At 40.7% G+C, this 19,354-nt stretch overlaps 3 protein-coding genes across 5 annotated transcripts in view; 1 reads left to right on the forward strand and 2 right to left on the reverse strand.

The window, feature by feature from the left end:
• Window positions 1–4,225: 4,225 nt before the first annotated feature.
• On the forward strand, window positions 4,226–5,070 carry LOC120423480 (uncharacterized). The gene is made up of 3 exons (XM_039587315.1): window positions 4,226–4,438; window positions 4,511–4,764; window positions 4,825–5,070. The coding sequence occupies exons 1-3, from the start codon at window positions 4,363–4,365 to the stop codon at window positions 4,960–4,962; spliced, it is 468 nt and encodes a 155-aa protein (XP_039443249.1). The 5' UTR covers window positions 4,226–4,362; the 3' UTR covers window positions 4,963–5,070.
• Window positions 4,975–6,510, reverse strand: LOC120423479 (protein tilB). The gene is made up of 4 exons (XM_039587314.2): window positions 6,375–6,510; window positions 5,472–6,321; window positions 5,216–5,418; window positions 4,975–5,163 (listed from the first exon to the last, which is right to left on the reverse strand). The coding sequence occupies exons 1-4, from the start codon at window positions 6,382–6,384 to the stop codon at window positions 5,033–5,035; spliced, it is 1,194 nt and encodes a 397-aa protein (XP_039443248.1). The 5' UTR covers window positions 6,385–6,510; the 3' UTR covers window positions 4,975–5,032.
• A 2,990-nt stretch (window positions 6,511–9,500) lies between these two features.
• Window positions 9,501–19,354, reverse strand: part of LOC120423470 (phosphatidylcholine:ceramide cholinephosphotransferase 1-like) — a 35,984-nt gene continuing 26,130 nt past the window's right edge. For all 3 annotated transcript variants that reach the window (XM_039587298.2, XM_039587296.2, XM_039587297.2), the window contains exons 2-4: window positions 10,737–11,436; window positions 10,497–10,675; window positions 9,501–10,439 (exon numbers count right to left, since the gene is read on the reverse strand). In XM_039587298.2, coding sequence (XP_039443232.1) covers window positions 10,284–10,439; window positions 10,497–10,675; window positions 10,737–11,436 — 1,035 coding nt within the window. In that variant the 3' untranslated portion in view covers window positions 9,501–10,283. The remainder of the gene's footprint in view (window positions 10,440–10,496; window positions 10,676–10,736; window positions 11,437–19,354) is intronic.

Genomic DNA, 19,354 nt, shown 5'->3' on the forward strand with positions numbered 1-19,354 from the left:
GGGTTATTCTGCCGTTCTACGCATAATTGTCCCATGTCAGTTTTTGACGATTTTGACTTTATGCCATTTTTAAGTTAAGTCTGATGTGTACTTTAAGAAAAACACATAAAATCTGGTACTTTGTTCGAAAACTCATCAAAAACAACACCAAGTCTGTTTGTCCCATCGTTGAACTTCTACGCATAATTGTCCCACCAAGTATTTTCTTACACGGAATCATTAGTTTTACTAAGCATTATTCCTTGTTTACCTGTTGTATAGCAAGAGGATCACAAATAAGGGTGATAAACTGCTAACTGGGGCAATTAGGGACACATAGGGTGAATAGGAACCCACGGGACAATTATGCGTAGAAACACAGAAATCGGTAGAAAAATTTCAATTGCGTTTTTCTCAGTTGCACTTTTTTTGAACATGGGACAATTATGCGTAGAACGGCAGTATTGTTCTCAGAAAAATAAGCTTTATCTTTATGATCAATAATATCACAAATTTAAACTTCATTTTAGGACCCAATTGGGTCCTAAATGAAGCTTAGATTGCTGATATTATTGTTTACAGCGATAAAGCTTATTTTTCTGAGTACAATGACCCTTTGTACGAGCACAAAGAGTTTAAAATGGATTTTTAAATCAATTTTGAAAAATTAACCTCGCGGTCCTTCTTGACAGAAAAGCTCCTACTTGACAGCTCGTTCCAAGGGGACCATAGTTGATCCATCGAAAAAATGTTGTCTTGTCAAACAAAATTTTTGCATTAAAATGAAAAAAAAGTGATCAGAAATGGTTTTTAATCGTGTTTTTTACCGAAACGAAACGAAAAAAAAAATTGACATAGGACTTTAGTACCCAATTGAATACAAGATCGTTATTTTTTATTATATTACATTTTTTATAATTATGAATGGAAGTTGTTTATGCAGTCGACGTGGTTGTATCCATCCAGAAGTTTTTGTTGGATCAGTTTCGCTAGAATTAGCGATGTTTTTTCGTTGAACCAGGAAGAACTGCAGGATTCCAAAATCAGTCAGGGAATTTACGTGCGACATTGCAGAATGACACTCTCGCCGGAGTTCTTCATAACCCGTAAAAAAAGAAAAAACCTCTTCTATCCGATCAAAACTTTAAAACTCGCGATTTTCCATCAAAAAATGTCAAAAACTAGACAAAATAAAACACATACCGTAAACTGGGGTCAATCGGGACACATGGGGCGAATTGGGACAGCAGGTTTAACCATGTCGGAGCACAATATTTAGATTTTTCTGGTTGGCTTCGGTTAGAACAGACTCAGGCCAACAAATTGTGTACATCCATTTCCAAATTTAAAAGCTTTAAGTGTTCTAAAAACTGCTGTCCCTATTCAGACTGTAGTCCCGATTCACCCCAGATTACGGTACTATTGATTATAAAACAGCTCATTTACTTGTAAGAAAAAAGTCATGCTTGTGCTTGAACAGCCTCCTACTTTGTAGATGTAAACAAAGTGGGATCATTCGGAAAACACTTAACGCATTCTCTCTATTCATCACCCAGGTTAATAGCACTGCGCGATCTTGACATTTCTGTCGCTTAAAAATCTAGATAAATTCACATGGACAAAAGGTTGAATGCCAAAAGGTCGAAGGACCTTTTGTTAAATTACTGTGAAATGTGTTTTCAATAGAAAACATGTGTTTAAAAATCTGCAGAAATAGTCAGACTCCTAAAATATTTTAGTAAAATTTATTTTCATCCAAATAAATTTGCTTTTTTTCTGTGAGTTTTTTTCATTATTTCAATAATATGCAGCTCATTTAAATAAATTGAATAATTTCCAAACAATTGTTTACAGTTTATTTTCATTTCTTAGAAAATGAGTTTTTGTACTAAAATTGTGAGCTATCCCATTCTTTCAAACATGAACTCTGGAGTTTTTTTTTGAAAAGGTCCAATAAACCTTTTGGGTGTTTTTAGAACCGCCTTGAGTCAGGGGTATTCAAAAACACCCAAAAAGCAAAAAATGAAAATTTGGTTTATAGGACCTTTTCAAAAAAAACTCCAGAACTGTTCTCTTGAAAAGAATAGAAAAGAAATATTTTGAGAGCTTTAACATTGTTGAAACACAAACTTTGATTGATGCTTGTAATATTGTCGTGACTTTTCTCATGCTGACTTATTAAATATTAGGTAAATTGTCCATTCTTTACAAAGAACTATTCTTGATTTTCTAAAAATTTTGTGAGTTTTCAATTCTTACAAACATGAGCAGTTCTTTAAAACAAAAAAGTAAAAATAAAAATAAAATTCCACTATTTAATTTTGCGATGGAAACTTGCTTGCTCACTTCCCATTAACGTGAAGACTTCCATCATTGTCATGATGTTTCGTTCAAAGATATAAAGTTTGCGACGCTTTCAATATTTTGAAAAAAAAAATCCTTCAACAAGTTGTTGAGAATATTGCCCTACACATGTTGATTATATCCCATTCCTTGTAAAGTTATGGAAATCGTCATTAATCAATGTTTGCCAACTAGGACGTCAATGATTGTACCACAAAGTTATATAAATTTTTGAACCCATATGATTTATATCGAAAATTCTTACAGTGAAATAAATTTGAATTTAATACAGAATATTTTATAGTGATGATCAATTTTCTCCGAAAATGATCAACGGCTTCACCTAATGGTATTTATTCCGTGATATTGACTGAAAACCTCGCTTAAAACGCTTTTTAGAAGCTGTAATCGTCTGCCCAAGTACTGACAACATTAGAAGCACGATGTAAGCACATGCCCTTCTCTTTATATTGATTGTCGTAAAAAATGTGTGGATTTTTCCATTCTTTCAAAAATTAACAGTTTTATTCATTCACACATACATAAGCAGTTCTGAGAAAAGAGAAAAAAATAACACTTTTTCACCCCCTTCTCTGCCACGAAAAATCAGGGGTCAAAAACATATTTATATTTGCATCGAAAATATAATTGATTATTTTTTTATTGTCCCGCCCGTGTGGATCAATCAGACCGCGCACTGGACTCACAATCCAGAGGTGCCGGTTCGAATCCCACGGCGGGCGCTCTAAAAATTCTTTGTGTAAATATGGGTATTCGGCGCCGTCGCTCCGTGCCATACTTTCATACACTTAGGAGCCCAGGGCGGCGAAGTCCCTGTAGATAAAAGGAAGACACTAGTGGTTGGTACTAGCAATGGTGGCCGACAGCTATAAAGTCAACTTCGTTTTTCATTGCTTTTAAAATCCTCGCGGCTAGTGGTTTGTCTCATTTATGGCTAGTGTCTTGTATTTTATACAGGACTACGTCGAATAACTACTCTACACTTAACATTTTGGACCACTCACCGTGTTATTTGAACCAGTGACCTCTGGATTGTGAGTCCAGCACGCCATCAATTGATCCACACAGGCTGGTCATTTCCAACGTTTCTTTGAGATTTCAATCGCATTTGGGATTTGGCAAAACATATTTTATATTTTTGAAACAGGCCGTTTTTTTTATTCTATTCTATTCTTTAAATCGAAAAACCTCTAAATTTTATTGAAAATAAAAGTGAAATTAACTGAAAACTGTTCAAAACACCTTTTATAACTGTTTTTAAATATTTATGCATTTAGGCGCATTTTAAAATATTTTTTTCCTGTAAAAATATATGTTTAAACACTTTTGACCTTTTGTCCTTCCAACGATTTGTCCATTCAACCTTTTGTCCATTCGACCTTTTGTGCACTTTCTTGACCCCTTTCCTTCCTTTCACATTTTGCAAAAAAAATATGATAGAAACTTGTCCAGTCTCGACGTTCCAGCAGGATTCTAGCAGAATTCTTAGAGAGCTGGATATTCTTAGAGCATTCTAGCAGAAATGTTACACCGTTCTAGCAGGATTCTGACAGAACCAGCTCGTGACTGGGTGCTTGCTCACCTCTTTCTGAGCTATTTAAAAATTGATTTCAGGTGAAAACCCCTTTTAAAATAATAAAACCTAATAGAAGCTGTAATTTATCGTTCAAGTTCTGATATGCCAGCATTATGTGCTCGATGGAATACCATGCTGTTCTCCCTTTTTCTGATGAATTCTTAGCATGAAATTTATATCCAATGATTTTGGCTTACATCTCTGGCCCAAAAAAAAAAAATGTGCGCGATTATGGCAACTTCCCCAACCCTTATTCTTAAAAGGTCGATGAGGCATGCCTTAAAATAAATTTGACGTTTACGCTACCTCTGTTTATAAACACAACCAAAACGCACGTGCATGTTTTGATTCCTTCTCAGAAGTTTCCCAGATTGCTCTGTAAAAAAAGGCATCGTAATAATTTAAGTTTTACTAACAAAAATTACTAAATCAATGGTTAAACCATGTCCAAGGCACTAGTAAAAAAAGCCCTTGCCGTAGTTGAGGAGGGCCTACCCAAAAATGACACACAGACTAAAGGTGAGTTCCGAGTCCTGGATGGCCTGACCCAAGTCACTTGAATTCCGTCGTTTTTCTTCACGCTCCCTGCAGACTCCTCCTCTAAAAAGCGCAAACCAGACGCACCCCTGGCCACCCCGGACCTGATGCCACAGCACCACAAAATCATCAAATACGTCGGCAAACGGGGCAAGAAGGAGGCGCGAGAGTTGCTGCGCCGGCCAGAATCGCTGACCGTGGGTGAGGCTCGCAAGCGGCTCCAGAACCGGCGGAACCACACCGAGGAGAACGTGCGGAAGCTGTTGCTGCTCAGCTCGGCGGAGATTGGCCGGGAGGCGAGTGCCAAGGTAGGAGGGATGATGGTTGGTGAGTTTGACGGTGGTACCTGAATGTTTTGCTTGTTTTAGATGATCAAACGAGCGCAAACCGGAAGATACGTGGTCAAAGCGGATGAATTCTTAGAGAAGAAGAAAAAGGAACCAGCTAGTGCCTTCACGGAAGAAGATTTCGACAACTTTGCGAAGGAACTGGAAGAGTTGTGTTAAATAGAGAATAATTTATTTTTGGTAAGTTTATTTAGACTGTTTACAGTACTAGAGAGATATCACTGTCCAACTAAATTAGAGGGGGGATCTCATCCTCGTTGATTTCCGCAGATTTGCCGCCTTTTTTGATAATGTTCTTGTAGTCGACGGTCCCTTTTAGGTCGGTCTTGGCAGCAGCATCTCGCCTTACTTTGCTGTAGACTATAAAATTGAAAAGTTAGCCAAGCTTATCGCGGCGAATAAATTTAGTTACCTTCCGGTTCCCTGAACGAAATATTCTGGGGATTCAACTTGGGCATCACAATTAACATTTGCCCGGTAGTTGTGGAACGCTTACACGTGGACTCGTCCGTCTTGATTTCGTCTTTCAATGCCAGCTGGAAAACTTTCCCCTTGATCGTAGCTCGGATGTAGTTTGGTTGAGCATCCACTTCAATGCAGGAAGTGTCCAAGAATCTACCAGAAAGTAAAATTAGCTATTTCTGAATTAAAAATTTCCAAAAACTCACTTATAAATGTGCAAATTCAGCTCGTATCGATCGTCTTCGTCCAAAAATTCAAACTTGATCTTCGCCTCGTTCAAACTGTACGGCCTTCCACATTCTGCAAACAATTTCAACGTTCTCTGTGGAACCTTCTCCCCATTACCTACACCCACCTCGGGCCGTTCCCTTCCCTTTTTGGCGTACTTGGCCATCATGTTCCTCGTCTCCGGACAGTGTTCGCTCTTCTGCTGCCAAAACTGAGTTGCCCGTTGCTCCTCGTCCAAATCCTTAACGCTTTCTTCCTGTTCCCGCAGTGATTCCTCAACCCGAACCTTCTGCTCATCCCGATCAATCCGATGCTTCAACTCAAGCTGCACGATCCTCGCTCGATTAACCCTAAAATCCTTGGAAGCCTTCAACCGATCCGTCCTCGTTATCTCCACCCCGTCCAGCGATTCCAACTGTGGCAGCGCACAGATCACGTAATCCCGATATCCAGCATAGTCCGTACAAGGATTCCCCGTCAAATAAAGCTCCCGCAAGTTGTAATTTCCCCGCAGCGTTTCCACCGAAGTCAACTCCCCAACAAAGTTCAACGTTAAATCCAGCTTGTTCAGCGACTCCAACCCTTCCAAGTTCTCGATCCGCTCGATATTGTTAACGGCCAAGTTGAGATACTCGAGCTTTTTCAGCTTGTGCACATTCTCAATCCGCGAGATCAGATTTGACTGCAGAAACAGGATCTTCAGCTCGCGGCACCAGCTTCCGATGTGCTCGATGCACTCGATGTCCTCCTGGTGCAGGGACAGCTCTTCCAGCGTGCCGATGATGAGCTCGTTGTGCTCGGAGCGCTTGCGAATCAACTGTTCCGTTACTGAATGCGATGATTAGAAATATTGAAAGTTACGAATTTGTAGAAAAACTTACTTCTAACCATGTTTTTTGGTAATTTTGTCCAGTGTTATTTTGAAAGAGATTTTCCTGTAACGACATGCAAATAAACAGCGTGTTGCTATGGCGGCACGTGGGAAATTCAAAAGCATTTTTGTAGCATCAGTAAATTTCACTTGGAAATGCGCATGCGTGAATTCTAATCACATAACTTTTTAAAGAGATGAACTACGAACTGTATTTTAAGATGAATGCTCCAAGGGTTCTTACTTGTTCCTGGCGAGTTTTGCACCCACGCAGTGTAGTTGTCATCTCGATGAAAATGTTCAGAAGCTCTTGTGGTAAAATTAGGTCACTGCTGCCTTCACCCGTTGATGCTGGTTGGTTTTCCCTCCCCTTGTCGCTGATTCAACGTCAATGGCTGCAGATTTGGAACCACTCGAACAGATTCCGCTCCTGGTGACGCCAAAGCAGGAACATCAACGTCCGTGAATGCTGGTGGTTTTTTGCGACGATTTGGTTGGTGCCTCGTCGTCGCTTGCTGCCGATTGTTTACAAACTCAGCACGTTTTGGGCAGCTTCGATTCTTGGTCGAATGGTCGCCACCGCAATTGAAGCATTTGGCTTCGATGTTCTCGTTGATTGTGTTGCAAGCTTGTGTTTTGTGCTCACCTCCGCTCTTCATGAAACAGTTCCTCCACCATGCCCAAACTGCAAACTGTTCGAACACTGTGTCACGTCACAGTGAACTGGACGATAACGTTCCCAAGACACGATGATGTTGAAAATTGCCCGAACTGCTTTCAGCTCAGACGGCGTTGTCGATCCTTTCTCGAGATGAACCAGGTACAGTTGATCACGATACTTGATGTCCTTGTTGTGTCTCGTCATCTTCGATCACGTTCAACTTAAGAGTTTTGAGCTCTTCTTTCAACACACTCACATCCATGTCGTACAGGCAGGGTGGCCACTCAAGTCGGGAAATCGGGAAAGTCGGGAAAAAGTAGGGAATTCGCCAAAATCCGCCAAAAATCGGGAAAAAGTCGGGAATTTATGATTTTTTGTCAAAAAGTCGGGAAAAGTCGGGAATTATAAGCATGCTTGATTGAAAATTAATTTTTTATCTCTTGAATAATTTTGTAATATTTTGTACAATTCTCAAATTGAATTCACTCAATTCTGCTTTAATAACTTACTTTAAATTTAAGGTTCTTTTCACTATTTCAATATATTTGAGTATGGAAAAGCTGTTTAGGACATTCAAAATCTTAATAAATATTGGAGTCTTTGACACAGATCTTCATAATATTTTTCATGAATCATATGATCCCTATAAATTTTTGTTTATCATACAAGAGGTAAAGTTAAAAAAAACTAATATAAAAATAGAGCCTAATGGCCAGCTTAGAGTTATGATTCTATTTCATTTTGTAACATAGATTGAATATTTGAAAACAGATTCCAACTTGAGTATGGCAATGGTTTTTTGGTAAATATTTTTAATTGTTTAACTAAATTCTTTAAGTAATTAAAATATGTTTTTTTTTTAATGTTGCCGTTAAACTTTTTTTGTGAGTATGGTTAAATTGCTACTATATTACATAAAACTTGTTTTCAGTTTTCGGAAAACTTAAATATCGAATAAAAACCAAAATTTAAAATCTTTTTTACGTTTTGAAAACATAAAGAAAATTTGGAAATTGCAAAAAAAATAATCCAAGAAGTTTAGAGTTATTGCAAAACTGTTTAAAAAAATTGTCTCTTCAAACATTTTGCTTAAAATAAGTGGTCAAACATAAAATCATATCTAACTAAATGTTTATTGAAAAAAAAAACCGTTAAATACTGACCACTAGATAAATTAACATTGATTAAAAAAAAACAATATCGAAAATTACAAAATTTAAAAGGGAACCAGGCATTTTTTTATGAATTTCTTGACATTTTTCTAAATTTTTTGAATGAATAATTTCAGCAATTATGTTTTAATCATTCTTTGATTTAAAATGATGATGAAGTTTTAAAAAAAAATAGGAACGAAATTTTAAGTTCAGTTATCTTAAACTTTTTGTCAATTCCAGTTGAAACGAAGTATCAAAAACTATACTTTTGCCAATTTAAAAAATAACATGAATGTTATAAGTATTGTTGCACTTTCGATATTTTTTTCAAAGACTAATTCTGGAGTTTTTTTTTTTTTTTGAAAAGGTCCAATAAACCAAATTTGGAATTTTTGCTTTTTGGATGTTTTTTAACACCCCTGACTCAAGGCAGTTTCAAAAACACCCAAAAAGCAAAAACTGGAAATTTGGTTTATTGGACCTTTTCAAAAAAAATACTCCAGAATTGTTTGTGTTTCTACTCTGAACCATAATAATGAAGTTCCATTTGTGAAGTTTTTTTCAATTGTTGTTTAGTTTCTGTATTTACAAAAAATGCCTATATTTGGATTATTTTTAAATTCATTTAATTTTTTTTCGGTGGTTAATATTGAAAGTTTTTTGTTTGAAATCATTCTTTAGATAAGAAATGCATATTATTTGAGCATTCTGGAAATATCTGGAAAAAGTCGGGAATTTGAAAATGGGATTTGAGTGGTCACCCTGCGTACAGGACCTGTTTCATGGGGCGTTTACCTGTATCGTCATGGCTGTAGTATTCAATCTTTGTGTTGTTCAGGAAATCTCGAACGTAGTTGTAATCCTTTCTGGTAGGTAGCAGAATTTTGAGTTTTCCAGACGAATTTTGAGCGTCCTCGCTCAAACTGCCTGGCTTTGCAGGTAGCGCATCGGCATTCTTTAGCTTCTTCAAATCTACCGATCCTACTGGTGAGGACCGCCTCTTCTTCTTGCCGTGAGGCATTTTCGCACTTTTTAGCACTTTTCAGGAGCGAATATCGAGGGAATCGGTTGAAAATCACAAACAGAAATATTTCGGATCCGTAAAGTAAAACCACAATCGACTAACTTTCATCGCTTAACTATATTGATTGTTATTTCTCTCGAGAGTAAAGGCACACAAGGAGGAAAAGATGGACCCATTAAGAGTGTGAAAAAATTTCGCCGTTGAGTAAAATTGTGGATTGCTTCCAAGAGAGATATCAAAGACACTTTCACACAAAAGTAGTTTCTAGGTTACAATACTAATATGCCTCTTGTTTCAAAAAAATAAATGTTAGATATCTTGGGAGGAACAACTCACAATAAATAGTGCTTCGAGCGCTTCTCTCGCCGTGTGTCTTTTGTTTATTCTTTCTTAGCTACAGTAAAAGTTTACTTGATTTCTAATGGTTATCACAATTTTTCGTACATTTTGCTACAAATTTTATATATTTTCTCGTGTTTTCTAGAAGAGTTGCTGTTAAACTTTGAAGAAGGCAGCTTCTGGGTTTGGACCTTCGCATTTTTGTTTTCGGTCACCGGTTACACTTATTCCTAATTGGCCTATCATCATTTTGTTTGCTGATGACTAGAAATTAGTCAACGAATGATGTTCCTCTGTATAACTGTTAATAATCTGCGTTTTGTAATGACACTTACTTCTAGTTTTCGTTCAAAATCAAACTAACTTTGTAACAATAACCCTCTTTACAGCTTAAAACAACATTAAAGAGCTATGTATCTGCTAAACTGGTTGCTACGAATAAAGTCTTATGCGTTTGGGTTTGTTGCCTAGTGCCTGGTTGGTTTGGTTGTTGGCAATTCGGGACTTGCTCCGTCACACTTCCGGCCTTTGAACCACGTCGTGGTCGTCGTCGTCATCGTTGTCTTCGCGCCCCTCCCAGCAAAAATATTAAAGCTTTGACCACGTTCAGGTCACATTGTCCAGTTGTTGCGCCCTCGAGCCGTCCTTGTCGACGACGGCTTTCGTCGGTTGTCCCAGTTCCGGTGGTGGCGGCGGCGGCGGCCCTTCCGGAAGTGCTGCTACGAGCGGTGCTGTCCGGTATCAGCTCTCCCGGCAGGGCAGCTTCGGAACCTTCTTGGTCCACGGGATCGGGAAGGGGCAGTCGTACTGCATGGGCAGCGGACCGCGGACGTTCTTCTCAAAGTACCGGAAGATGAAGAACCACCACTCGCGGCCGATGTAGTTGTGGCCGTTTTGCTGTAAGATGAGACATTTCAGTATTGTTGAGTTGGTTAGTTACAATACAATTCCTACCTTCAGCAGCAGACTGTTGTTTGCCAGCGTGTGGTAGGTCCAGAACAGTCGCGTCGTCACGTAGTACGCAATCAGAACGTCGATGGTATAGTGGCCGTGGGCCAGCAGTACCATCGTGACTCCGGTCAGGCTGGCACACCACGCGAGCCAGTGCACGATCCAGAACTTCTTTGGTGAATCTGTAAAAGCAAAACAAACAGATTACAACGGCTGTGAAGGGCGTCGAGTTCAACGACTTACACTCGGCTATGATCAGGTAGCCCATCACCAGCGTCACGGTGTGGCCACTGTAGATGTAGTCGCCGCAGTAGGTGTGCTTGCCGTTGATCGACAGCCCAAAACCGGAAAAGAGTTGGAAGGCACGTTTGAGGATGATCACGGCCGTCGCGTTCGGCGCCTTCGGGCTGCAGTAGTACGTCGTGTTGGACATTGGCATCACCGTCACGTACATGGTTATCGAACGCATGAAGTAGAGCAACGACATCAGCAAAAAGACTCGCCGCATTACGATGAACCGGTGCTTGTGGAAGGTGATCAACAGCACGCACGAGTTGACCACGATCATGATCAGAATTTCGCTAACGTCCAGCGCCCAATCCACCGCGGGAATGTTGTCCAGCACGAAGTCAGGCAGCGGTCCATACTTCGCTCTGTCCGGAACTTTGTCGTGGACCACCGCCAGTGAAACCGTCGCCAGGAACAGGTTGAACCCCACAAGAAGCAGCGCCACGAAGGTCTTCCCAATCTCTTTGGGAAAGCGCTGTTCGTCCCGCAGTGGCACCGGGACGTCGATTTTGATCATGACGGCATCGCTGCAAGGGGTAGCGCAACCTCCGCCGCCACTAGCACCCGTTCCGCCACCACTTCCGTCCGACTGGGAGCCGCTAAGGTGGTGCTGGTGGTACGCGTGACCGTTGTAGTCGTACGCTTCGGGGACCTCCTGGAAAGGAAACAATTTTAAAGAAAATAAGTTGTATTTCTTTTCTTGTGTTTAAATAAAGATTGTGTAATGGCGTTATTTTTGCAAATTTAAGAAAAAGACAAAACAAAAATCCCAAAGTAATCATCTTTGAAAATATTTCCGTTGACATTGAGGCACGACAGCTAGCAAGAGAGTAACTCTCTTTGCTCTAGATTTATCCCTTTTTTCTCTCTGCAATACACCTGTTTGCTCCGGAGCTTAAACTCTAAAAAATTCTTTGATATTAAAATTAATATTTTTTTCTTAGATTCTTAAATTTGTATGCTTTTCAAATTCTTAAACTGTTGCAGGCCAAGGATTGATACCTAAGAGCATGCAATGGCACTGATCTTGTTGCGTGCTCTTCGGTTGACGTCCAGGTAAGGAACATCCTGGAAGGAGCGCAACTAACTACATCCGTAGTTCTGTTAGATCATCCGAATTATCTTGATCAGAACAGTATAGCTCTGGTTCCCTGCAAGTGTCCTATTTTCTTACCTCCACGTTGGCTTGGTTTTCATGATGACCTAGCTGGTGGCCTGTGGAAACGGATCGTAATTCTTTGACCACCGCGGGTCAGAGTCGAGACGGCTGAAAGAAAGGGGCGCGACAATGTGGGAAAGGGAAGTAATTTGTGATTGTAGACGGTATTGTTTTGATTCGCAGTATGTTGAGTCAACTGCTGTGGATGTACCTGAAACATCGCACAACGGGGTTTCAGCTACCACCTATCTCCTATTTTTATTTTGGTCTACTGATTCTAACTTCTTCACTGACTTCTATTTAATATCCATCATTTGATTTTGATTTTACAAACTTTTGATTCTCTTATCTCTCAAAGCTTTTCCACTCTTTTTTACCAATTGATACTGTTATAACAAACTTTGTTTTTTTCCTTAAAAATATACTTTTCCTTAATGTACTAGTAATATCAAGTCTATTTATAATTTATTTTTTGATTTAATTGCGAATTTATTTATTTGAATAATTCTTTATCTGTCCTATAAATTATCATTACTATAATCCAAGCTTGTTTTGTATCTCTATTTATTAACTATTGTCTTATTTTACATCTAATACATCCAGCTTCTCATTTTTATTCTTTAAAATACGCTCATCATTCTCTTACTATTGATTCTTGATTTTTATAAAATATATTCTCTTTTACTGTCTATTGTTTTCAATCTTCACCCTTTTTTCAAACAAGTGAGGTTTGAGCCCTTACTCAATTTATGGAATGGTTAAAGGATTAACACAAATATTACTATTGTACTTTTGGTAAACTTATATAACATGCTTAGGACCAAAAATTGTAACAAAACACCGCGACAAAAGAAATAGCATCATATAAACACGACTCAACACTAGGAAAGATTTCAGGAGAAAACAATACACAGTAAAATAACAACTGGTTTTTGAATTCAAACTAAAAATAACACAGTTTTTGCTTTAATGAAAATTGATAGGCACACTATAAATGATTAGGCGCTTATACTTACATCAAACCCTACGTAATGTACCACCCCCGGCCGAGTTAAAATGCGTAACCGGAAAAGAAGGTGCGCATGCCTGGCACGAACACTCAAAGCGTGTTCTAGCGTGTTGCTCGTACTGACTCAGAGCAAGGGTGAGATGTAGGTGTAAGGGCAGTGCGTGTTCGTCGGGAACCTGGTGCATAAGATCGGTCAAGGCCCGTTCTTACACTGAAAATTGCGAATTGCGAATTTTCAAATTCTTAAACGCCATTTTAAATTGAAGAAAATGAGATAGCTTTGGAGCATTTTTGGAGTCATATTTAGGGTAGAGACTTAAATTCAAAGAAAAATAAAAATTTCGTGATAAGATGAGCCGGAGTGAAATTTTGGCAAGGAAGTCGGATAAATCGAGTAAATTTTTAAAATCCCCGAATTATAAAATTTTTTACTCTTTGTCATTTTCAAAAAAAAATCTTGATTGTTAAATTTTCAATTTTTTGAATTTTAATCTTTTTCATAAATTTATTTTTCATTTTTAAATTAATGTTTTTTTTTTAATTTTTGGGCTTTTATTTATTTCTGAACTTTTTTCCTGGATTACCTAGGTCCTTTAAACAAATATAAACATTGAGTATATCCATTTCACACCTTCATCTTCACCACACCACACCAAATTTTTGATCGTCAGATTGAAAAAAATAATCCAATTATCATTCTTTTCCAATCTTTGATTTTTTCTTCTAATTTTTTTTGGAATTTTTAATTTTTAAATTTTAGGATTTTTGAAATCTCGAAATTTGTTGATTTCGGAATTAAATTTTCAAAATTTATTTATTATTTATTTTTTCAAATTTAAATAGAATTTTGGGATTTAATTTTTTTAATTTTCGAGATTTTTCTTTAATTTTCTGATTTTAACTTTTTTGAACTCTTCAGTTTTTGATTTATTGCAACCTTTTGAATTTAAATTTTTGGATATTTTTTATTAAATTTCTAACATTTTTTAAATTAATAAATGTTTGAAGCTACTAATATATTTAATTTTAAGTTTGAATTTTTAAAAATTCATGATCCAATTTTTTTTTGTCAAGAACTTAACTGAACTTAGCTTTTTCTCTGCTTGACTTCATTCTGAGCAATAGAACAAAATCCGTTCCTTCAGCATTTCAGTGTTCTAAATATTCTGAATAATATTGTACATACAAATAGGCCTATTTGGCAATGAAACGTCGTTTTTAATGTCAATTCCGTTTCTGTTCCTTTTCAGCTGCGTACAGCTGTACCGCTTTTAAGAAAAATCTTTTAAGAAAAAAATTCGAGATGATTAATGGTACGTTCGTTTGAACAGCCGGTGCGGCACTGAGTGCCGCACTCGTCGGTGCCAGTTCTGGTTCAATCGAACGTCATTTTTCAGTGTGCGTGGAACTCGCATGAAACTGAAAAAATATCGAGTGCGGCACTAGAGTTTCAGTTTCAAGATGGCGGCGAAACTCGTGCGGAACTAGCGCGAGTTTCTTCAAACAAACACTTTGACAGCTCTGAGTGCGGCACTCAGTGTGGAACTAGCCATCAAACGAACGTACCATAAGATAAAATCTTGGATAAAATACAGATTTATTTTTAAGAAAATACAGATCTCCCGTAAAATAATCTGGCATCGTTGTTTACAAATCGCGCGCGGGCGCGCCAAAACTTCGCTCCACGAACTTGACCACCATCACAGCAAGCCATTTCAATCGCCCCCCAAACTTCAGCCCATCCTTGACCGGCTTCGGTATCCATGGCAACCTTCCACGAGGCCGCCACCAGCGAACGCCTTTGGCTTGGCTTGCTCGGCCTGCTGCTGCCACTTCCGCACGCACTCTCCACGGGAATGGAGCCGGTGAAAATGGCTGCTGAGACTGCCGATCAGCTGATTGCGAAGGGTGAAAATTGCGCAACCGACTTTTCCGACCAGCAACAGGAACAGCAACCGGGTAAGTTTTCTCGGCGAATTTGGGATTTCTTTGATTGGAAGATTTTTTCTGCCAGGAGACGCTCCGGATGGTTGCCACATCAAGTGCGCAAACTGCGACACGATCTTTACGCCGGACCAGTTCGAGGAGCATGTGTGCGAGTACGACGAGCAGGGGAACCGGATCGAACCGTCGTTGGGCGTGGACGACGCGTCCCCGGCTCCTTCCGGAGCCGGATGTTTGCTAGATGGGCACGCCTGCTTCCAGCAGCTCGAGGATAACATCCAGCAGTGGCGCAAGCTGACCAAGCGGAAGGGGAAATTGGAAGGGGATGGAACCGCTTCCGGGAAGCGTAAAAAAGCTGTCAAGGAGGATTTGAAGGAACGCCACAAGTGCACCCACTGCGAGCGCAAGTTTGTGCACGTTTCCGGGTTGATGAAGCACCTCGCCAACTGTCATCCGGGTCAATCGCTGGAACCGGTGGAAGGTCCGCGGGAGCCGTTCAAGGTTTGCCTCAAGTGTCTGCCGTGCGGGATGATTTTCGTTTCGGTTGACAAGCTTATGGAGCACTTGGAGAAGACCGACTGGGAGGGAGAAATTGAGCGGCCGGAAGGGACTTACATAAGCGAGGAGCGGTTCTGCTTGAAGAAGGCCACCCGGATTGTGATCCTGACGACCGTGTTTCAGTGCGAGTTTTGCGAGAAGTACTTTTCCGACCTGCCGGCGTTGTTCCGGCACGAGGCGCTGCATGACCCGTTGGTCGGGTACGAGTGTACGTTGTGCGAGATCAAGATTCCGTCGGTGAAGGACACGCTGTTTCACCGGTACAACGAGTGCGTCTTCCGGGAGCACTGGAGCGAGCAGTTTGCGGCACTTTCCCGGTTCTTCGTGTGCAACGTTTGCGATCAGCAGTTTGAGACGCTGCTAGCGCTGTACGAGCATCGTTACGCGAGCTTCCACCTGTTCCCGCGGCTCTCGAGGGTGGACGAACACGACGCGTCGGAAATGGTCCGCGTCGGGTGCGAACTTTGCCCGGTGACGTTCGACAACGCGGACATGCTGATATCGCATCACACCGAAGTTCACACTCCGAAGAAGCCAACCACGCTAGGTCGTCGTCAACCGTCGGGAAAAACGGCCTCTTCCACGGCAATCGCTGCGCCCAACAGTCCGCCGGATTCGTCCACGACCCGTCCGTACTTGTGCGAGCTGTGCGGCAAGACGTACACCCAGTCCAGCCATCTTTGGCAGCACTTGCGCTTCCACAACGGCGTTCGACCCTTCAAGTGTCCCGAGGTGGGCTGCAACCGCAGCTTCACGATCCGGCCCGACCTGAAGGACCACATTCGCAAGTGCCACACCGGAGAGCGTCCGTATCACTGCGAGTTGTGCGACAAGCGCTTCCTGACCGGGTCCGTTTACTACCAGCACCGGTTGATCCACCGCGGCGAGCGCCGTTACGGGTGCGACGAGTGCGGCAAGCGGTTCTACCGCGCCGACGCCCTCAAGAACCACCAGCGGATCCATTCAGGTTTGTAAGACTTAATCTTCTAGAACAAATCCCAAAATAAAAAACTTCGTTGTCTCAGGTGAAAAGCCGTACGCTTGCCCGCACTGCGAGAAGACCTTCCGGCAGCGGGGAGACCGCGAGAAGCACATCCGGGTGCGGCACTCGGGCGCGGTCGCCACCGTTGACGAGTACGGCGGGATTCAGGTGCCCGCAGCAGCAACCCGCCGGAAGCCGGCGGGGCCCAAGAAGTCGCGCAAGAAGAAGGCCCAACAGGTGACGCCGGAGCATTCGAAGGAAAATGGTGGCTCGGAGGAGGAGGTGGAAGCCTATCCGGTGCATGTTCCGCTGCCGGCCAGTCTGTTCCAGCCCATCCTGGGCGACATTGATGTGCTGTAAGTTTGTTTTTTTAATCTGAATAATCGTAAATCGTGTTGAATGCGTTGTCTGTTCTAGAACTTAATATATTCACTAATCTTGAAGAGAAATTGTTTCGTCTGTTGGAGGTGAGTCATTTGTGACTCACGGAATGGAAAAGTGGCCCATTTCTTATCAACACTTTTTTGAGGATTAAGGTAGCAGCGTTTGAACGCTGCGGTAATCAGCAAACAAACTCTAAACGTAAACGGTTGTGAATATTTATGTTATCTTTTGATTCGCACGCATCCATCGCACAAAGTTCAAAAAATATCAAGGTTTAGTAAGTTCCATCAAACACGACTAAGGCCACCAACGGAGATTACCCAAAGCCACGTGATTTGTCCGTCAAGGCAAAATTATTCAATTTAAGCAGCAAACTCTCCAGACTAAAGAAACATTCTCGCGTTATGACTAGTTGACGTCTTCGTTCAAACGGAAAATGCATCTCCGTTTTACTGACTTTCACACACACGTTATCAACGCGAACTGATAAGGCGCGCACCTTCCAGATACAGCATTCCTTGCGCGCGCGATTGAAATTGATTGCAAACAATTTTGCGCGCACCCCACACGAAAACCGCAAGGCGCGCGATGACTCTCCAGCCGCTGGAAATTGTTATTTATTGGCACAAGGCGATACTTTTCGTTTAAGAGCTCGTTAAAATGGCACTTTTTTGTTCTTGTTTTGAGACTAGGGTTGAAGGGTGGTCGTAAATTAATTGTGCAAACCATTGCGCGAGACATTGTACCATCCCTAGACAGCACTTTGCAGGTGATTTACAAAATTATAGTTTAATTTTCTGTATTTTTTTAATGTTATCTTTCATGAGTTATTCTCAACTGAAGCATGACAAGAAGCTCGCGTGACTCTTTAAATTAAATTCAATTATTCATACATGTTTACGTTCACGTGTGACTGATCACCAAATTTTCCGGAGCAAGGTCGAGGCGATGCCATAAAAATCAACTGCTATAAAGTCGCTACGCTACGCGAGCTTGACGCATCGCCATAATGGCTGCTTTATATTCCCTTCGCGTGACTCCCTCTCGATAATTATCGTTCTTATCGTTGAAAATGTGTGCAATTTCATTAGTGAAATGCACCTTGCACCTCGTTTACAGTTTTCTTATGTTTTACAATTTCCGTCACAGACAACGAGATCAAAGCCGACCGATCTGCGCTAAAGTTGTTTTTACACTCTGATTTCGTCAGCAGAGGGAGGAGGGCTTTGTTATCACACCAGTGTGAAGGTGCAAGAATCGCCGTACTAGGGATCTGTTACGCAAATGTAGTCTGTCTGATATCACAAGTTTTGAAAATCAGGTAAACAGCAAGTGAAGAGTCCAACTTGAGCGGTTGCGACGCCCTATTGAGAATCTTTCGTGTAATACAAGCGCTCTTAAGACCGAGTGTTCAACAATGAAAGGTCGAATCTATTTGTCACACTTAATAATTGAGTGGCAGGCACGGAGAAACACACGTGAGATAAGCGGCTTTGATGATGATGAATCAATGTAACCAAAAAAGCCACTTGATAACACTGGATTGGTGGAAGGGTTGTGTGAAGTTTCGGTTAGTTTATCGCCGCCCCTGTTATAAAGTAAATTATGATGGCAAATGTTATTATGGCTGACAATTTGTTTTTACTGTCCGTATTATTGTTTTTTTTTTTCATTTTTAACAAGCGCATTTCTTTTTTTCGGCATTCTTAAAATTTCAAGGCTAGTTCGGCGTTCGGAAGGAAAGGGGTCAAGAAACAGCATTACGAACAGCAGAACAAAGGAGAGGGAGCGATTTCTTGGGGCATTTCTTCACCCTCTCTGGCTTGCTCTCGCCGCCGCTGCTGCCCATTTGATTTTTTTCTTGACCGGTTCCTTCCGACGTGCATATACAGCTTCAAACGCATATTACTATCATCAAAAAAAAAAAACAGTGCTGAAAAGTTCGAAAAAGCAATCATTTGGGTGCTGAAAAGTTCAGGTTAAGGTTTTGGTCCTATGTCCATCAATTTTTGCCGGTTTTAAATATTAACGGAGCACATCAACCAGGGCTTTTGCATCAAGATTTTTTTTATAGATATTTTTTATAGACGTATCCTGCCGGCTGTCGCCTACGTGTACTTTGTACCGACTTTGTAAGAATACTTGTATGAAACGCCAAAACACGCGACTTCCGAAAGGTTAATCTTCTGGCTCCTGATTTCTTGAGGAATTTTTGAAGGGAGGGAGGGAGGAAAAATCTCAAATAAAATCGGGTAATGGCCTAAATTACTGAGTAAAAAGTGGACAAGCAAGATTCTTACCAAAAGTGTTGCGAACTAATTTGCAACCAAGGAAGTTGCTCTTATTCCAAATTCCCGTAATTTTGAAGATACCCTTACGGAAGTAGCGTGTTTTGGCGTTTCATCCAAGTTCTCCTACAAAGTGTGTACAAAGTACACGTATGCGACTGCCAGTATTTTAACTGTCAACTATTTAAAATAAATGTATTTTTCTGTATTTTAATCAAATAAGGCACTTTTGGACTTTTTGCAAATTGT

Source organism: Culex pipiens, chromosome 2 (genome assembly GCF_016801865.2).
Source record: "Culex pipiens pallens isolate TS chromosome 2, TS_CPP_V2, whole genome shotgun sequence".
In the NCBI taxonomy this organism is placed as follows: domain Eukaryota; kingdom Metazoa; phylum Arthropoda; class Insecta; order Diptera; family Culicidae; genus Culex; species Culex pipiens.

Coding starts and splice junctions, on each gene's coding strand:
- LOC120423480 (XM_039587315.1), top strand. CDS start 4,363: ATGTCCAAGGCACTAGTAAAAAAAGCCCTTGCCGTAGTTGAGGAGGGC. Junction 4,439..4,510: donor AAATGACACACAGACTAAAG/GTGAGTTCCGAG, acceptor CGCTCCCTGCAG/ACTCCTCCTCTAAAAAGCGC. Junction 4,765..4,824: donor GCCGGGAGGCGAGTGCCAAG/GTAGGAGGGATG, acceptor TGCTTGTTTTAG/ATGATCAAACGAGCGCAAAC.
- LOC120423479 (XM_039587314.2), bottom strand. Junction 5,419..5,471: donor CTGAATTTGCACATTTATAA/GTGAGTTTTTGG, acceptor ACTTTCTGGTAG/ATTCTTGGACACTTCCTGCA. Junction 5,164..5,215: donor TTCGTTCAGGGAACCGGAAG/GTAACTAAATTT, acceptor TCAATTTTATAG/TCTACAGCAAAGTAAGGCGA.